We start from the raw sequence: 15,394 nt of genomic DNA on the forward strand, positions 1-15,394 counted from the left end.
AGCAAAAGTTTACTCATAAAATGTAAATGTATACAGCCAGAATCCCTGAGTTCGGGAGACAAAAATAACATAGTCATACACTTTAAGACACACTTTGCTGAATGAAGCACACGCACTTTTTCTTAGATTACCATAAAATAGCATGGTTTATAAATTCAGTGCTGTCAGAGAAGAGCTAAATCTTACAGGTAAAGAAAACTATCAATTTTTCAGTTAAACACCAACTTTACTTTGATTAGAAATGAAACTTCTTGTGTAAACCATGTGCTTGTAACCCTAATTAATATAGATGCCTTTGATGTTTACATTATTTTTAGTAGTACAAATTGTATTTCAAATTCTTAATTCATTTGATTTTAATTTCTGGTCAAAGGAATGGATCCAGGAATTTCTGGTAAAGCGATTTAGTGTGTTTACTCAGAGTATGAGAAGACCTAGCTCTCTCTCTCTATTTTGGGCCAAATCTACTTCCCCATGCTCAGCCTGCGAATTGCAGCAAGGCACTGAGGAGAAAAAGAATCTTCTCCTCAGACAAAGGAGCAGCAGACATGACAACCTGCGGAGGCTACTACTTCATTTTAATAGATGGAATAACCTTGAGAATTCCTAGTGGCTTGCAGCCATGGCTGGAACTGCACCATAGTTCATTTTCTTCCAGCCACACTGGGATCCCCAAACCCTGGACCCAGATGCCAGATAGCCTTGCAGCTGAGGCTATGTCCAGACCAGAGCAATATGTTGACAGAAGTTACTGTCAGACAATATCTTCTGACAAAATTGTTGACGGACTGCAGCCAGACACCAAAGTGTCTCTTTTGATCTGCTCTGTCTACAGAGAGCAGCCAGACCACCCGGCTGCTCTCTCGACAGAACGGCCCCTCGGAACCCTCTCAGACAGGACTGCATGGCCAGCAACCCTTAAAAGGGCCCCACTAGACATGCATTCCCTGCCCATGCTGACGCTTGCCTATCTCCACGAGGGACAGCACAGCTGCTACAGTAAGGCTCACATGCTTTCTGAGAGAGACAGTGCTTTCCAGCTAGCCATGCTGCCAGAGCAGCCCCCTGGCTTGCCCTGGTCCCATCCAGAGGTGCTTCAGCATTTGCTGGACATCCTCATGGCCGTCCTCCTCCTTCCCCTCTTCCCCAGGGAGGATGACCTTTGCACCACCTTTGAGGAGCACACCCTTACGGCCGTATGGGCCCACTTTTGCTCGCACCTCCACAGGTGCTCAGGGGGATCTGAGGGCACAGCACCAGTTTCGACTGGTGGGACCGGCTGGTCATGGGGCAGTGGAATGACCAGGTGTGGCTCCAGAACTTCCTCATGTGGAATGACACCTTTTTGTAGCTCTGTGCCTGTCTCACCCCCACCCTTCAGAGACAGGACACTCAGCTGCAGCCTGCCAGCCCTGTGGATAAGCGGATCGCCATCACCCTGTGGAAGCGTGCCCCCACCAACAGCTACCGCTCTGTCAGGAACCAGTTTGGCATGGGGAAGTCCACCCTTCAGGGCTGTCCTCATGGAGGTAAGGAACTCTTGGACTGCAGGCCCTACAAAGGGGTGTGTCCTCCTCCCAAGGGGAACCCTTGGGAAGTGGAGTCAGGAGTGTGAGGGGTGAGATGGGTTGTGGGAGGAGCCCTGTCCCCAGGGAGACTGCACCATCCCACTCTCGCACAGTCCTGCTGCCAGGGGGGCGGCCTCACAGTGTGGGTGCTCAGAGAGCTCAGAAGGAGGGGATGGGAGGGGACAGGGAGTCCCCAGGGGCTCCCTCCCTCATTTCCTGATGTGTGTGTTTGGTCCCCTCCCCTTGCAGGTCATGAAGGCCATCAACACCATCTTGCTGCAGAGGGTTAACCATCTGGCAGATGTGGACATGGTCGTGGTTGGATTTGCCACCTTGAGGTTCTCCAACAGCTTCAGGACTATCGACAGGACCCACATCCCCATCTATGCCCTGGACCACAGCACGGCAAAGTACGTTAACCACAAGGGGTATTTCTCCATCCTGCTGTAGGTGCTGGTCGACCATTGTGGAGAGTTCCTCAACGTTTACGTTGGATGCTTGGGCAGACACATAAAGCATGGGTGTTCCGTAACTCTGGAACCATAGGATGGAGGCAGGCACCTTTGTCCCCCGCTGTGAGCTGGTCGTCAGGGATGTGCACATACATTGTGGAGGTCCCAGCCTACCCCCTCCTACTCTGGCTCATGAAGCCCTACACCAGCCAGCTAGACCCAAACCAGGAATTCTTTAATGCTCCAACTTAACCGGGCACAGATGCAGGCCGAGTGCACTTTCAGTTGCCTCAGGTATGTTTCACATGCCTCCTCACTCGCCTGGATGTTGGGGAGCACGAAGTCCCCCAAGTAGTGGCAGCATGGTATGCCCTCCACAACATTGAGGAGGGATAGGGGGAGGCCCTCCTCCCAGGGTGGATGCTGGCCACAGCTATGAGCAGCCAGACGTAGCTTCGATCTGCCAAGCCCCTAGGGATGGTCTATGGATCTGCAAGGTCCTAAGGGAGAGCTTCTTCCATGGCCCCGATGACCCTCCCTAGGACCCCCCCCAGTGGGAACCGCAGGTACACCACACTTAACCTGTCCCTACCACTACCCCTCCTGTCATTCCCTCACCCTTCCCCAAAAACAGTTAACTATGTATGGTGGGAGGGCTTGGGATCCAGGTGGAGGGCATCAGAACTTGGATGGGGGGCTTGGGATGGGGTAGGGGGACATCAATCCATGCAGGGGGCTGGGGGCCACAACTCCATGGGGGAGTGGGACCCCAAGCGGCGTGTGCCTTGGGATCCCTCCCACTGCAGATTTGGGGTCCCCATCATGGCAGGGTTGGGGCCAAGTTCATGGGCCTGTACAGAGGCAGTGGGTCTATGGAGGGGTCTGGGTCGGCAGGGGTAGTGGGGCAGGGACATGCATGGCATATGGGGCAGGCATGGCACTCACCCATTGCCAAAATTTGAGGATAGCTTCGGGGATGGCTGGCAGGGGCATAGGGAGTGGGGACAGCAGCTGTGGGTGACTTGTCCAACAGGTCCCACCAGATGCCACAGGTGGCATCGAAGTGGGACATCAGCTGGTCCCAGGCCTGCAACTGCCAATCTCCATTCTGCTCACACCACTCACAGTCGTCCTGCAGCCACCACTCAAGGAGGTTGGGCAGCCTCCAGTGAGTGGCAGCATGGACCCTCTGGAAGTTGTTGTCTGCCTGGAGAGTCTCCTTCGGCCGTGGGTCTGCCCTTGTAGTCGGGGGGAATGCTGGCTCACCCTCACGGGGAGGTAGAGCTGGCATGGCCCAAGCTTGGTGCAGCCCCAGCTGTAAGGAAGATGAGGAGGGGAAATGGCGAGTCATTCATTCAACACAAGCCCTGACACCCTGCCCCCCACCATGACTAGGAACCCTCATCCCTTGGGCCACTGGATGGCGATATGCCAGGAGCAGAGCCATGTGTGGCCTGTACAGTGGGCCCTGCCACACAGTTACTCTGTGGTGCCTTGGGGACCAGGTTGACCACTGTGGACCCACCACCCTACTCAACAGGCTGGTGGCCCAGGGATGGGTGTCCAGCCACAGAGGGGTTTGTGAGCTGGGCAGACCCTGGGCATCCTTGACCTCCCTCCACACACAACACGTGCAGCTCGCAACACTGTCTGTAGGTGCTGATTCTTGCCTGGGGGAATGTCCGCATGCTGGGAGCTGCACTTCTTGGTGCATCTGGGGTCAGGTTGGTCCTCATGTGGCTAGCCCGCTTCCAACTGTGGCAGGAGCTGGTAGGCCCCCTCCTCTGGTACCTGGTGCTTGTGTAGTCTCCTGTGAAGTTGGCTGCAGGCTGGTACCCATGCCCAGGGGCTGCCTGTTGGGTCTGGGTGGGACACGCTGCCTTGCACATGGTTCCATGTGTGGGGACCACAGCACAAAGTCCCGCTCAAGCCAGCCTGGTGAGGCTCGCAAGCACACCTTGTCTGTGTCTGCCTCCCATGCTCGGTGGTGTGTGACCCATGGGGTACTTACTGTAGTGACCCTCCAACAGCTTTGGGGATGCCCTGGAGGTGGTCTGGCTGGAGGAGTCCGAGTGCAGAGGGATGACCAGGGTGCTGCCAGTCGCCTTGGACCCCATCTCTGCCTCCGGCTGCGGTGGGGGTTGAGCCCCAGGGTGCTGTTGGTCTTCCTCCTCAGTCTCCAGCTGCAGGGTAGGGGGGCCTCCTCTGCTGTGTCAATGGGGGAGGTCAGTGGAGAGGTGGTGTTCCTTCCTCCCTGCCAGAGCTTGTGCAGCTCTCTGTAGTTGCTGGCAGGGTGGTGGCCAGCTGGGTGTAGGTGGTCCTCCTCTGGGCTTTGAGTTCAAAGAGGGTCTGTTCCTCACCCCACATATCCAGGAGATCCTGAATCTTGAATCCAGGAGGGGACCCACCCTTTAGACCCTCAGGGTGGGTCCTGTAACCCCTCAGCCTGCTCCCTGTAAGGGCCAGGGGGTGAGGAGGAGCCTGGATCTCTGCCATCTCAGTGAGCTCTGTTTTCTGGAGTGGCTCTGATGGTGTGCTGAATAGCAGTGTGCTGCTGGGCTGCTTCCATGCTCACAGCTTACTGCCATGGGGTTTCCAGGGCTCTCTGCAGCTTTAAGAATGGCTGGAGCAGGGACTATGGAGCTCGCTTGCTGTGAACAGGGCATCCCCCAGGGCAGCTGTGCAGTGCTCTGGAGGCCTTTTCTGTTGACAGAAAGCCACCCAGAACATCCAGGCTGGCTTTCTCTTGACAGATCTCTGTTGACAGAGGCATTCTGCCTCATGGAGGAACGGATGAAGTCGGTCAACAAACGTGCCACGTTTACTGTTGATTTACTGTTAGTAGAACACCTTGTTAATGTTGATGCTCTGATAGTTGTGTCGACAGAACTCTCTAGTGTAGACGTAGCCATACATAGAAGAAGCAGGATACGTCCAAAAGTGAAGAACTTTGATATATACTGTATTTGTAACACACACTATTTATCATTGAAAACCAAAATTCAAATGTAGCTATGGACAAAGTCCAGCACTTCACTTAGCAGACCATTAACCTAACATAAAATAAGAACCTGGCCTGAATGGCCAGTCACTAGTATGTCCAAAATGTCATCTTACTGCAGAAAAATGTTATTTAAACAAAACCAAATAATTTCACTGCTATGATTTAGGGAGGAACTGTTTGCCCCAATATTACGAGTCTACTTAAGACATCCTGAAGACAAGGTATTCATGCCAACCATCTTTTGGAACCCAAAAGCCTGAATTCATCTTGAATTCTGAACATTTCAGTGTACGTAAGTCTAATCATTTCTTTTTGCTACAATTGTGCAAGGCAGCTTATCAGAGATGACAATCATCGAATGTTTTCTGTATATCCCTTAACTTTATTGACTATATGCCATTGGGAACAATTCTCAACTGGCAGGGATCAACTAGATGACTTAAGTCTTTTTCATTTCTACCATATTTGATTCTGTGGAACAGATTATCAAATTGTACTTTCTATTCTCTTGGACTAAGACGCAAGTACTATTCTCAGTGTTCAATATAGGATTAACTTAACTCCATTTAGACAGCTTGCTTCACAAAAATTATCTCTTATCCTAGAATTCTTCAAAAAAGGTTACAGCTGGAATTCTTCAAATAATTAAGGTCAAGGCTCTGTGTACTCTGTAGCAAGCTGGACCAAAACTATGCAGTAAGGTCCTAGAGTCTGCAGCATTCTGGTAGAAAAATTTTCAAAACTACATGACAGTTTCAGATAAATTTTTAAATGGTGGTTTTAAATATGAAAATGAATGCACAATTAGCACAAACACCCCTGTGATATTTAATTATCATTATGGTACATTTCCTCATTTTCAATATGCTCAATTGTCATTTTTGGATTTCAAAGCCTAAACTTAATGGCTCAGTTTGTAGCTGTCAGAATTATTGTTTCAGGTTGTGTAGAAACTCATGTAGGGCCCACTGCATTGATGTACACTTGATTAATCTTTTTGAGGTTATCTTTCAAACCACGAAAACAGGCAACCCTTCCTCTCTCCCCACAAGAGCTAAGATTCTATAGCACACTTCTGCTACATAGAAGAGTAAGTTCTGTTGATATAAATACATGGAATAAAGGAGTCAAACTTGCTGTGTGTCAATGTTCTTTTGAGTAAGTTTTGCTTATCTAAAAATAAAGCATTTTAAAATATCAAAAGAAAGAAAGAAACACGGACTTGCCAGATGCGTAGTACCTCCTAACTGTAACAGAAGTTAGGCATGTATATATGAAAGAACTTCTTTCCTAATTTTTTTTCTAGTTCAGTGTCCAGTGAGAGATTTAGCTAAGTGTCTACCACTGGAAAGTCTGCAAGAGAATTTGTGAAAGCTAATTGTGCACACAAAATGGGAGTTAGACAGCTTGAATCTCTCTAGCCGGCACTGTCAGGACCTGCAGAATTTGCCGGACCAGGGGATTGTCAATATTGTCTGCCAGCATTACAAGACTTCCACTGGTTACTAGACCCTTAGAAGACATTGAGGGGTAAAATACAGCTGCATAACAGCACAGAACTGATGGCCGTGAACGAACTTTTTCAGACCATGGAAAACTTGGTCATGCCCATAACAAGTGGTTGTCTGGTCTAATTAAAATCATGCTGGATTATGGATGTTGCTGGACATGAGAATGCCAGACTAGAGAGGTTCAAGCTGTTCTCCATTCAGCTATATAAAAGGAGTTCCTGAAGACTGAAACCAGTGTATGAAAGTTCATAGAAGAGTTCACTGAGCAATGCAGGGAAAAGATAAGTTATTCTCTATCACACAGCTACTGTACATAAAAGAAAAATCCATCTCAGGTACTATAGCAGCTGGGGACTGTATTTTTCTATTCCGCAGAAGCCAACACAGCATGAATCTTTAGGCACTTACAAAACAACTTTTTTTTTAAATGACTTTGTAAAAAGGAGCAGAAAACATATTTCTTGAAGCAGTTTTTCTTGTTTTAGTAAAAAGTCAAAAATAGTTCCTGTCACTTGAGAAGCACAAGAGGTGTGTCACAGCACAAGCCTAAGGTTTATTTGCAAGCTACAGCTTATCTTCAGTGCCAGTGAGGCTCACAGAGAGCATTCAGGGCATGCTGGTGAGAATCTCTGGGAACAGTGTCGATGGCATATTTGACTGAAATACTTATGAATTGCCTGAAATACTTTGCAGACTTAGGGTATGTGTGCTTGTTTGGGGAGAGGATGGGGGAGGAGGGGGTATTTTTTTCCTATGTACACTGAGGTAGAGAAGGTGGTATTAAATGAAAGTAACCAAAACTCCAGTCACTGAAGTTTTTACACCAAACCTCTAAAGAGATGTGGCAAATACAGCCCCACAAGTGAGACTCAGTTAACAATATTTCCATTATTTTAAGTTAGTTCTTACACTGAAACATGTATACATAACATGTACATGACCAAGCGATCAGGTCCCGGAAATCATCTGTAACAATACAGTGTAAACCACCATATCTCTGTTAACTCCCAAAAATGCATTTATGCCTCATGATGTGAATATACATATTGGATTATCCCACTGCTGATCTAAGTGGGTCAGTTGATTCTGAAATATTTCAGACTAATGGAGCTGAAATATAATTAATTTTGCATAACATATTTTAAGAAAACAAGGTTTCATTAAAAACAACTTACTAGACTGTAAACTGAAAGAAAGTTTGGTCCTTGGAGTGATTGGAGGAGGTGTTGACTGAAAAGCTGGTGATGACGGAGAGACAGAGAAACGTCTTTCACTTGCAGTGACATTGATAACTTGGCTCTTCGGTCTTTGTGGTCTCAGTGGACTGATCTGCATTATGACAAAATATAAAATCATGATGGTTTCACCATTTGTCATATAGCTTGAGTTGAAACACACATTATCACAGCACAGCAGGTTACACTGGAAAGAAAAGCACATCTTTTTGAGCTGTTGACATTGTGATAAGACATTTTCCTAGGTCTAGAATGTAATAGTGTAATGATGAGTATTATAGGCTACGTCTACACTAGCCTCAAACTTCGAAATGGCCACGCAAATGGCCATTTTGAAGTTTACTAATGAAGTGCTGAAATGCATATTCAGCACTTCATTAGCATGCGGGCGGCCGCGGCACTTCGAAATTGATGCGGCTCGCCGCCGCGCGGCTCATCCCAACGGGGCTCCTTTTTGAAAGGACACCGCCTACTTCAAAGTCCCCTTATTCCCATGAGCTGATGGGAATAAGGGGACTTCGAAGTAGGTGGGGTCCTTTCGAAAAGGAGCCCCGTCGGGACGAACCGCACGGCGGCGAGGCGCATCAATTTCGAAGTGCCGCGGCCGCCCGCACGCTAATGAAGCGCTGAATATGCCTTTCAGCACTTCATTAGTAAACTTCGAAATGGCCATTTGCGTGGCCATTTCGAAGTTTGGGGCTAGTGTAGACACGGCCATACTGAGCAATATTGTGGGTTTAGTTTCTCCTGAACAGGTTTTTATGAACTAGAGTATATATTCTGGCAATTTTAATTTTTTTAGTCAGTGTTTCAAGTTATTCCTGGTCTGTTGTGACAATATTCTGATATTCAACAACTTCCATCACAGCAAAAAATCTGTTATAAACGCAACAACTAAATCAAAAGTCTTGTTTACAGAATAGTTTGCTAAACATGTTGGTTTTTCCCCACTCCAGCAGCCACATGTACTGTTTTATTTAATATATACTTTTAAAATGAAATTACACTAAAAATACAGCCTAAAGTCCTCAAGGCCAGTAACAAATGCACCAAGACAGCCATCATGAAACACAGTTCAGTTGTTTCTTGCAAATAATTTTTTATGCAAAAACATTTTTCTATCCATTCAAAGTTTTAGATGTTAAACTAGTCCTCCTGTAACCCCCCCAAAATCACTCAAGATTGAAAGGATATTCAGATATACACAACAGCACCAGACAGATACATTGGCATAGCACCTTCAATTCCATATGCTACAAATCTCTCTTAAAAACCTGTGTCTTCCAGAATTCCCTCCAAGACATTTTCCACTCTGCTTATTTAGAACATCATGTCCAGTTCTGAAAGCACAGCTCTCTAGGATTAAAAATGCTTAGCTTGTCTCCAGATTTTGTCATTCAGGTTTCCTTTATTTGTCATCTAGCAAGATGAAGCTAAGTTGATTAGATTCAAACACAGGATTGCAGGGTAAATCACCACAGTTGCACAGAAATGCTCTCCCTTTACATATATTTTCACCTCTCATTGCATTGCATCACATATTTTTGGACTGCAGGCGCACATACTAGACAAAAGAGCGATTGTGAGGGGTGGGTTCTACACCATAAATATCTTCTTAATTTGATCTTTCAAGCAGTGAGGCCTCCTTTCAGGTGCTAATTACTCCAGACAGGTCAGGCCTGAGCTGCAAAGGGCTATCTTGTCTTAGACTCATAGGCTATGGTTACACTACCGCTGTTCGTTGACAGAAATCACTGTTGGAAGAGATTTCCCACCAAAAGTTCTGTCAACACAGTGTGCAGCCACACACAAAAGCCAATCGGAAGAGCGCTCTGCTCTGTCAACAGAGTGGCCGAAGTGATGGGCCATTCTCTCAACAAAACAGGCACCCGGAAAAACAGTAGATAAGGCTGCCCATTGCTTTGGACACCCTATCTGTCGATAAAAGACACCCCCCGCAGAGCTTCCACACAGCTATTTTATCAACAGAAGCTGACAACAAAAGGCGATCTCTCTCATCTGAGAGAGGCAGAAGGTTGTCAGTGGAAGAGCTGACTTCTGTCAACATATTGCTGATGAAACACATTTTGTGTGTGGACATTCCACCAGTTTTGTCAACAAAACTCGGTATTGCAACCATAGCTATAGAATTTAGGGTTGGAAGACACCACTATGATTATCTAGTCTGACTTCCTCACATAACTGTAGAGCACAGAACCTCACTTGTCCACTCGTGTAACAGACCCATAAATTCTAGATTAGCTACAGACATTTTTAAATCATGGTACAAAAATTTCTTGCCAATAATCACACCATGTCTTCCTTATCCTGAATTGTTGTCTCAAACTTTTATCTTTGTTTTTTTCCCTTATTTGTAAATATCATTCACTGTATACCCTGGTTCAGCATGTTTTCCTGTACTGCCAAATATACCTGGAAAATAGGATTTGACAAAGGAGAAACAATAAGTCCTTGCAAAATAATTGCCCTTTTCTTTTAAGGCAGAGCAGGTTAATGTCATTTTAAATGAAAACAGATTTCCGTTTAACCACTATAAAAAAAAGCATATAAGATGAAGTTAAGCCCATCATTTTAGAAAATGGATAGGCTGATTCGATTAGCTAAATGGAGATCTGCTAGTTGAAAACAGAAAGTTAGATGGATCTTAATATGAATAATTTAGTTGTTAGGAATCCTAAATGGCAACACCAACTTGTATCTGTACCACTGTACACCTAAGTGAACAGCAATATTATTTTGCTCAAATTGTGCTCACTTTGAGAGACTTTTGGATATTTCTCTGCAAAGGTGAGCCAAGACCTAGACTACTAGTCCCAGATCATGTACCTAATCAAAAGCCTGATTATCTGTGTTGTTATGCAAGACATCATATATGAAGTTCTCCTTCCCTCTTCTCATACGGCCCTTTCTTTTATTCTTTTATTCTATTTTCATTTCTAATCCTTCTCTCTCAATAATTGCTTCCATTCTAAGTTTCTCAAACCCTGTAGACAAATGTAGGACATGCCATAGAAGCACAGCACTCATGCTCCCATAGGAGGTGATCTGCTGGCATTAGAGTTCTCAGCCTGGGAAATATATTCATAGACTTGAAGGCCGGAAAGAATCATTGAGTTTGTCTAACCTGACCAATTGTAATGTGCACACTGGCCACAGGACCTCCCTGAACTAGTATCTTTTTGAACTAAACCTTATCTTTTACAAAAATATCAAATCTTGATTACAAAATTTCCAGTGAGGGTGAATCTTCATATATGTAAAGGACCAGAAGCTCTGATAATGGGGACTAATATATCAGAATCACTGCAAGTATAACCAACCTGGATCTGTCTTTGGTGATGCTCTTGGCATGAGAGGACATGGGAGAAATACATAAAAATCCATTCCCCTCATTTTTAACTTAATAAATTTGCAGACTGCCATATAAATCCATTCTTGTGTCCATCTCTCATTCACTTATGTGCGCTAAGGAAGTTTCATATGCTTCCATTGCAGGAATTTCTAAGGTACCCATCACTGAAATATCTGTTTCCATGTGTCTGTCAGACTTACCTTTTCCCCTTGTAACCTTTTCTTATCTCTTTTCAGCAGGATGCACAGTGCCTGAGTCATTGGGTACTGACACCAGGACAGCAGAATCTGCCTCTGCAGCTGTCAGCATAGCTTCTCATATTCAGAGGCAAACATACACACTTTCTGAGTTATCAAGGTGTGAGCTCATTGTACAGACCAGCAGATTCTGAATGCTGATGAATTCTACATACCAAATATATCAGGTGTGTTTTGACACACAACCTCTCCTAAGAGATGAGACTAAGACATCAATGTTAGACAGAGTGCCTACAATTGTGAACTGAACTCTTACATCATGCATAAAGAGTGAAAAAAGATAATCCAAAATGTGCAGCAATCACCTAACCCACATTGCTGTCACCCAGAAAACAGCAAGTAAAAATAAATTGCTATTATATACTCAAAATATTATTTATCTAAGTATTTATACAATGTTCACCACTGTGAATCTATAACTATATGAGAAAGATTTTTGGTAAGAATTAGTTTAAAAATGGAAAAAAAAATCACTGGAAGGATTCCAAATTGGTATCAGAAGCAACAGCCAAGATGGATTGCTGATCTCAACAGTGAGTCATGTCAGTGCAAAAGTGATCTGAGATATGTCAACTGCATGCTTAGATTCAGTCAAAACGTGAATGCTAAAAGAGCTTGATAGCCACACAGTGGACTGCACTGTGCCACACAGATGAGGCACATTGGAAATGTATGTGAAATGCATCTTCTCATTCAGAAGCGGCAATAAAGCTCCTCCTGCTGGTAATGGGAGACAAACTCTCCCTTTTAACAAACCTAGCACATGACCCAAAACCAACTGAAGACAGTGGAGAAGCTTTTAACTTCATTAATCTTTGTGTCAATCCAATGCCCAGCACAAGCACTCTGATAAAAGTTTTTGCTGAGGTCTGTCCAGGGTGCACTCCAGCCACGGGACAGGTATTGTGCTAACTGGCACATTTGCTCTGTATTTGATATTAGCACAGTGAAGAGACCATTACATGAATTTCTTGATGACAAATTTTAAACCAACAGCACCAAAATAGAAGCCACTTCTGAAATTCCAAGGTGATGATTAGAAGTATATGCAATTACTACTCAGCTAAAAGTGAATACACTTTCAATTTAAAAACAAAATAAAATTTAAGCATTTACATAAACCAATGAAGGGCTGCGTCTACACGTGCACGCTACTTCGAAGTAGCGGCACCAACTTCGAAATAGCGCCCATCACGTCTACACGCGTCGGGCGCTATTTCGAAGTTAACTTCAACGTTAGGCGGCGAGACGTCGAAGTCGCTAACCTCATGAGGAGATAGGAATAGCGCCCTACTTCGACATTCAACGTTGAAGTAGGGACAGTGTAGACGATCCGCGTCCCGCAACGTCGAAATTGACAGGTCCTCCATGGCGGCCATCAGCTGGGGGGTTGAGAGACGCTCTCTCCAGCCCCTCAGCTCACTGGTGGCTGCGTGGAGCGGCCCCTTAAAGGTCCCCTCCCCCGCCCTGACTGCAGGAGGCTGAGGCAACGTGCAGGCTCCTGCCTGCACACGCGGCGGCGAGCCTGCACAGCCCTCAGCCCCTGTCAGCAGCCATGGCTGCCCAGTAGCCCCCCCAGCGCCCCCAGGGGACCCCCCCCAAGGGGAGCCAAGGCAGCCAACAGAGCCAGAGGACCACACAGTCTGGGAAGTGGCAGCGGGGCCCCTCTTGGACGGAGGCCGAGATGCGGGACCTGCTGGGGCTCTGGAGCGAGGAGGAGGTGCTCCAGGTAATGGGGAGCAAGAGGCGGAACGTGGATGCGTTCGCTCGGCTGGCCGACGGCCTGGCTGCCCGGGGTCACCCTGCCCACACTCCGGACCATGTCCGGAGTAAGGTGAAGGAGCTGCGGCAGGGTTACGCCCGGGCCCGGGATGCGGCCAGCCGATCTGGGGCCGCCCCCGTCACTTGCCCCTTTTACAGGGAGCTCAGGGACATCCTGGGCTCCCGGCACACCTCCTCCCCTCCGGCCACCCTTGACACCTCGGCTGACGAGCCCCAGCAGGCCCTGCAGACGGACTCCGCCCCGGAGGTAAGCCCCGCACCCCGGGGGCCCCCCCCGGAGGCCATCCCCGGGACATCGCGGCAGGAGGAGGAGGAGGAGGAGGGGGGGGGCTCCTCCTCCACCGATTCCAGCCTGCAGATCCTCCTCCTGCCATCCCGGAGCAGCAGCAGGGCCTCCGACCCCCGGGGATCTCCGGACCGTAGGAGCGGACCCACAGGTAGGTACCCCTCTCTGGTGGACACCCCGGGGCTTGAGGGGCGGGGGGAACAGAGATGTGTCCAGGGCCCCCCACACGCTCACATGGCCATGGCCCCAAGGACACCAGGGCCATGGCCCTCACAGCACTGCAGCCACCAGCCCCTGCCCCCCGCCACCCTGCATGACAGTGCCATGCCCCATCCCCGGGCCAGGGGGGAGTGGAACCTCGAGGGGCCCCCGGGCGGAGGGGGTCGGACACCCCGCAGCAGCAGCATGCGATGGAGTGGGGGGAGTGCCAAAGGGAGACTCAGGCTACATATGAGCCACCCGAGCCGAGTTGCTCCCAGGGCCAAAGGAGGATCCTGGCGCTACAGCTGGCAGGTGACACCTCTGCCCTGAACAAACAGGAGGGAGGAGCCGAGCTGGCTTGGACTTGGGGGGCGAGGGCGGGGGCCACAGGTAGAGGCTAGGGGAAGGGAGAGCTGGTAGGCAGCCAGCCAGAGGAGAGGGAAAGCTGCATCCCAGAGGGGCCCCCCTTGGGGTCTTCTCCCCACGACGGGTTGGAAGGACTGTCTCTTCCGACAGCTGGTGCTGTCACTCCTGCCAGAAAGTGGCCATCTGTGGCCTAAGAAACCTCTCCTGCTCTCAGACCCTGCGGGGTGAAGTGAGAGTCGCTCCCACCAGGGGACGGGGTGCAGGGCAGGGGGACCCCTGAACCCCATCCATCACAGCAGCATCTCCCGGGGAGGGGGATGGGGAACCTGCAGCACAGGGCGGGAGGGACAAAGGCCACGGCTCGGGGCCCACACTAACGCCTGTCTCCATTCTTCTTTCCCCCCTCCTCTCCTGTGTCCTGCACCTGCACCTGCACCATCCGAAGGACCGGAAGAGAGCGCCGGCGAGGCATCGGTTGTCCCGGAGAGCCCTCCGGGACCCTCGCTCCAGGGCAGCCCCTCGGCCGAAGAACCACCGGCCCCGCGGAGGGCCAGACGGCGGACCCCGCGCCTGCTACCGGCGGCGGCCACAGACCCCCAGCTGCTGGCCATCCTCCGCCGGCAGCTGGAGGTGTCGGAGCAGCACCTCCGGCTGCAGGAGCAGGCGCTGGCCTGGCGCAGAGAGGCATGGGGGGCCTATATGGACACCATCAACCGGCTGGTTGATTACCTGGCCCCCCGTGCCGCGCCGGCCGCGCCACCGCCCGCCATGCCCGCTCCTGCAGCCCCACCACCAGCTGCTCCAGCCGTCGCCGGGCCGTCCGCCGTCGCCCCACCACCTCCCCGCGAGGGCCACCGCGCCGAGGGACCCCTGGAGCCACCCGAGACTCGCCGGCGCCGCTACCTTCTGGTGGAGCCCGCTCCCACCCAGCCGCGCACCAGACTGCAGGCCCGCCGGAGCTCCCGGCCGGGCACGCCCACTGCTGGGCTGTAGGGGCGAGGGGCCCGGGACGTGGCCCCCCCCTTGTTGGACAGACTTTGGGGACTGGGTGGGTGGTGTGGGTGTTGCCCCTGTTTGCCCCGTCCCCCCCCGTACATAGTTCTCCCCGTTCTCCTCTCTGCTTTTGGTTTTTCTTTGATGGCACACAGTGCTTTGATTTGTTGTTGTACATAGTTTTATTTGTGCCCATCTTGGTTTTGTTGAATGTTTGTCCCTCCTTTTTGGTTTCTGTTTCACATATATATATTTTTTTATTTAAAAAAAAAAAAAATTCGTTAAGACAAAAAAAACATTTACGTTCACCCACAAGTTCGTGCTGTCATTTCTCCTGGACAAGTGGAGGGGGGCGGTGGGGTGCTC

The 15,394-nt window shown here is 49.1% G+C and overlaps 1 protein-coding gene across 4 annotated transcripts in view; it reads right to left on the reverse strand.

The window, feature by feature from the left end:
• The window catches only part of DOCK1 (dedicator of cytokinesis 1), a 620,618-nt gene that overhangs the window by 19,702 nt on the left and 585,522 nt on the right, over positions 1 to 15,394 (reverse strand). For all 4 annotated transcript variants that reach the window (XM_075000462.1, XM_075000464.1, XM_075000465.1 and 1 more), the window contains one exon: positions 7,711 to 7,864. In XM_075000462.1, coding sequence (XP_074856563.1) covers positions 7,711 to 7,864 — 154 coding nt within the window. The remainder of the gene's footprint in view (positions 1 to 7,710; positions 7,865 to 15,394) is intronic.

This window comes from Carettochelys insculpta, chromosome 7, assembly GCF_033958435.1.
Source record: "Carettochelys insculpta isolate YL-2023 chromosome 7, ASM3395843v1, whole genome shotgun sequence".
NCBI classification, from domain to species: domain Eukaryota; kingdom Metazoa; phylum Chordata; order Testudines; family Carettochelyidae; genus Carettochelys; species Carettochelys insculpta.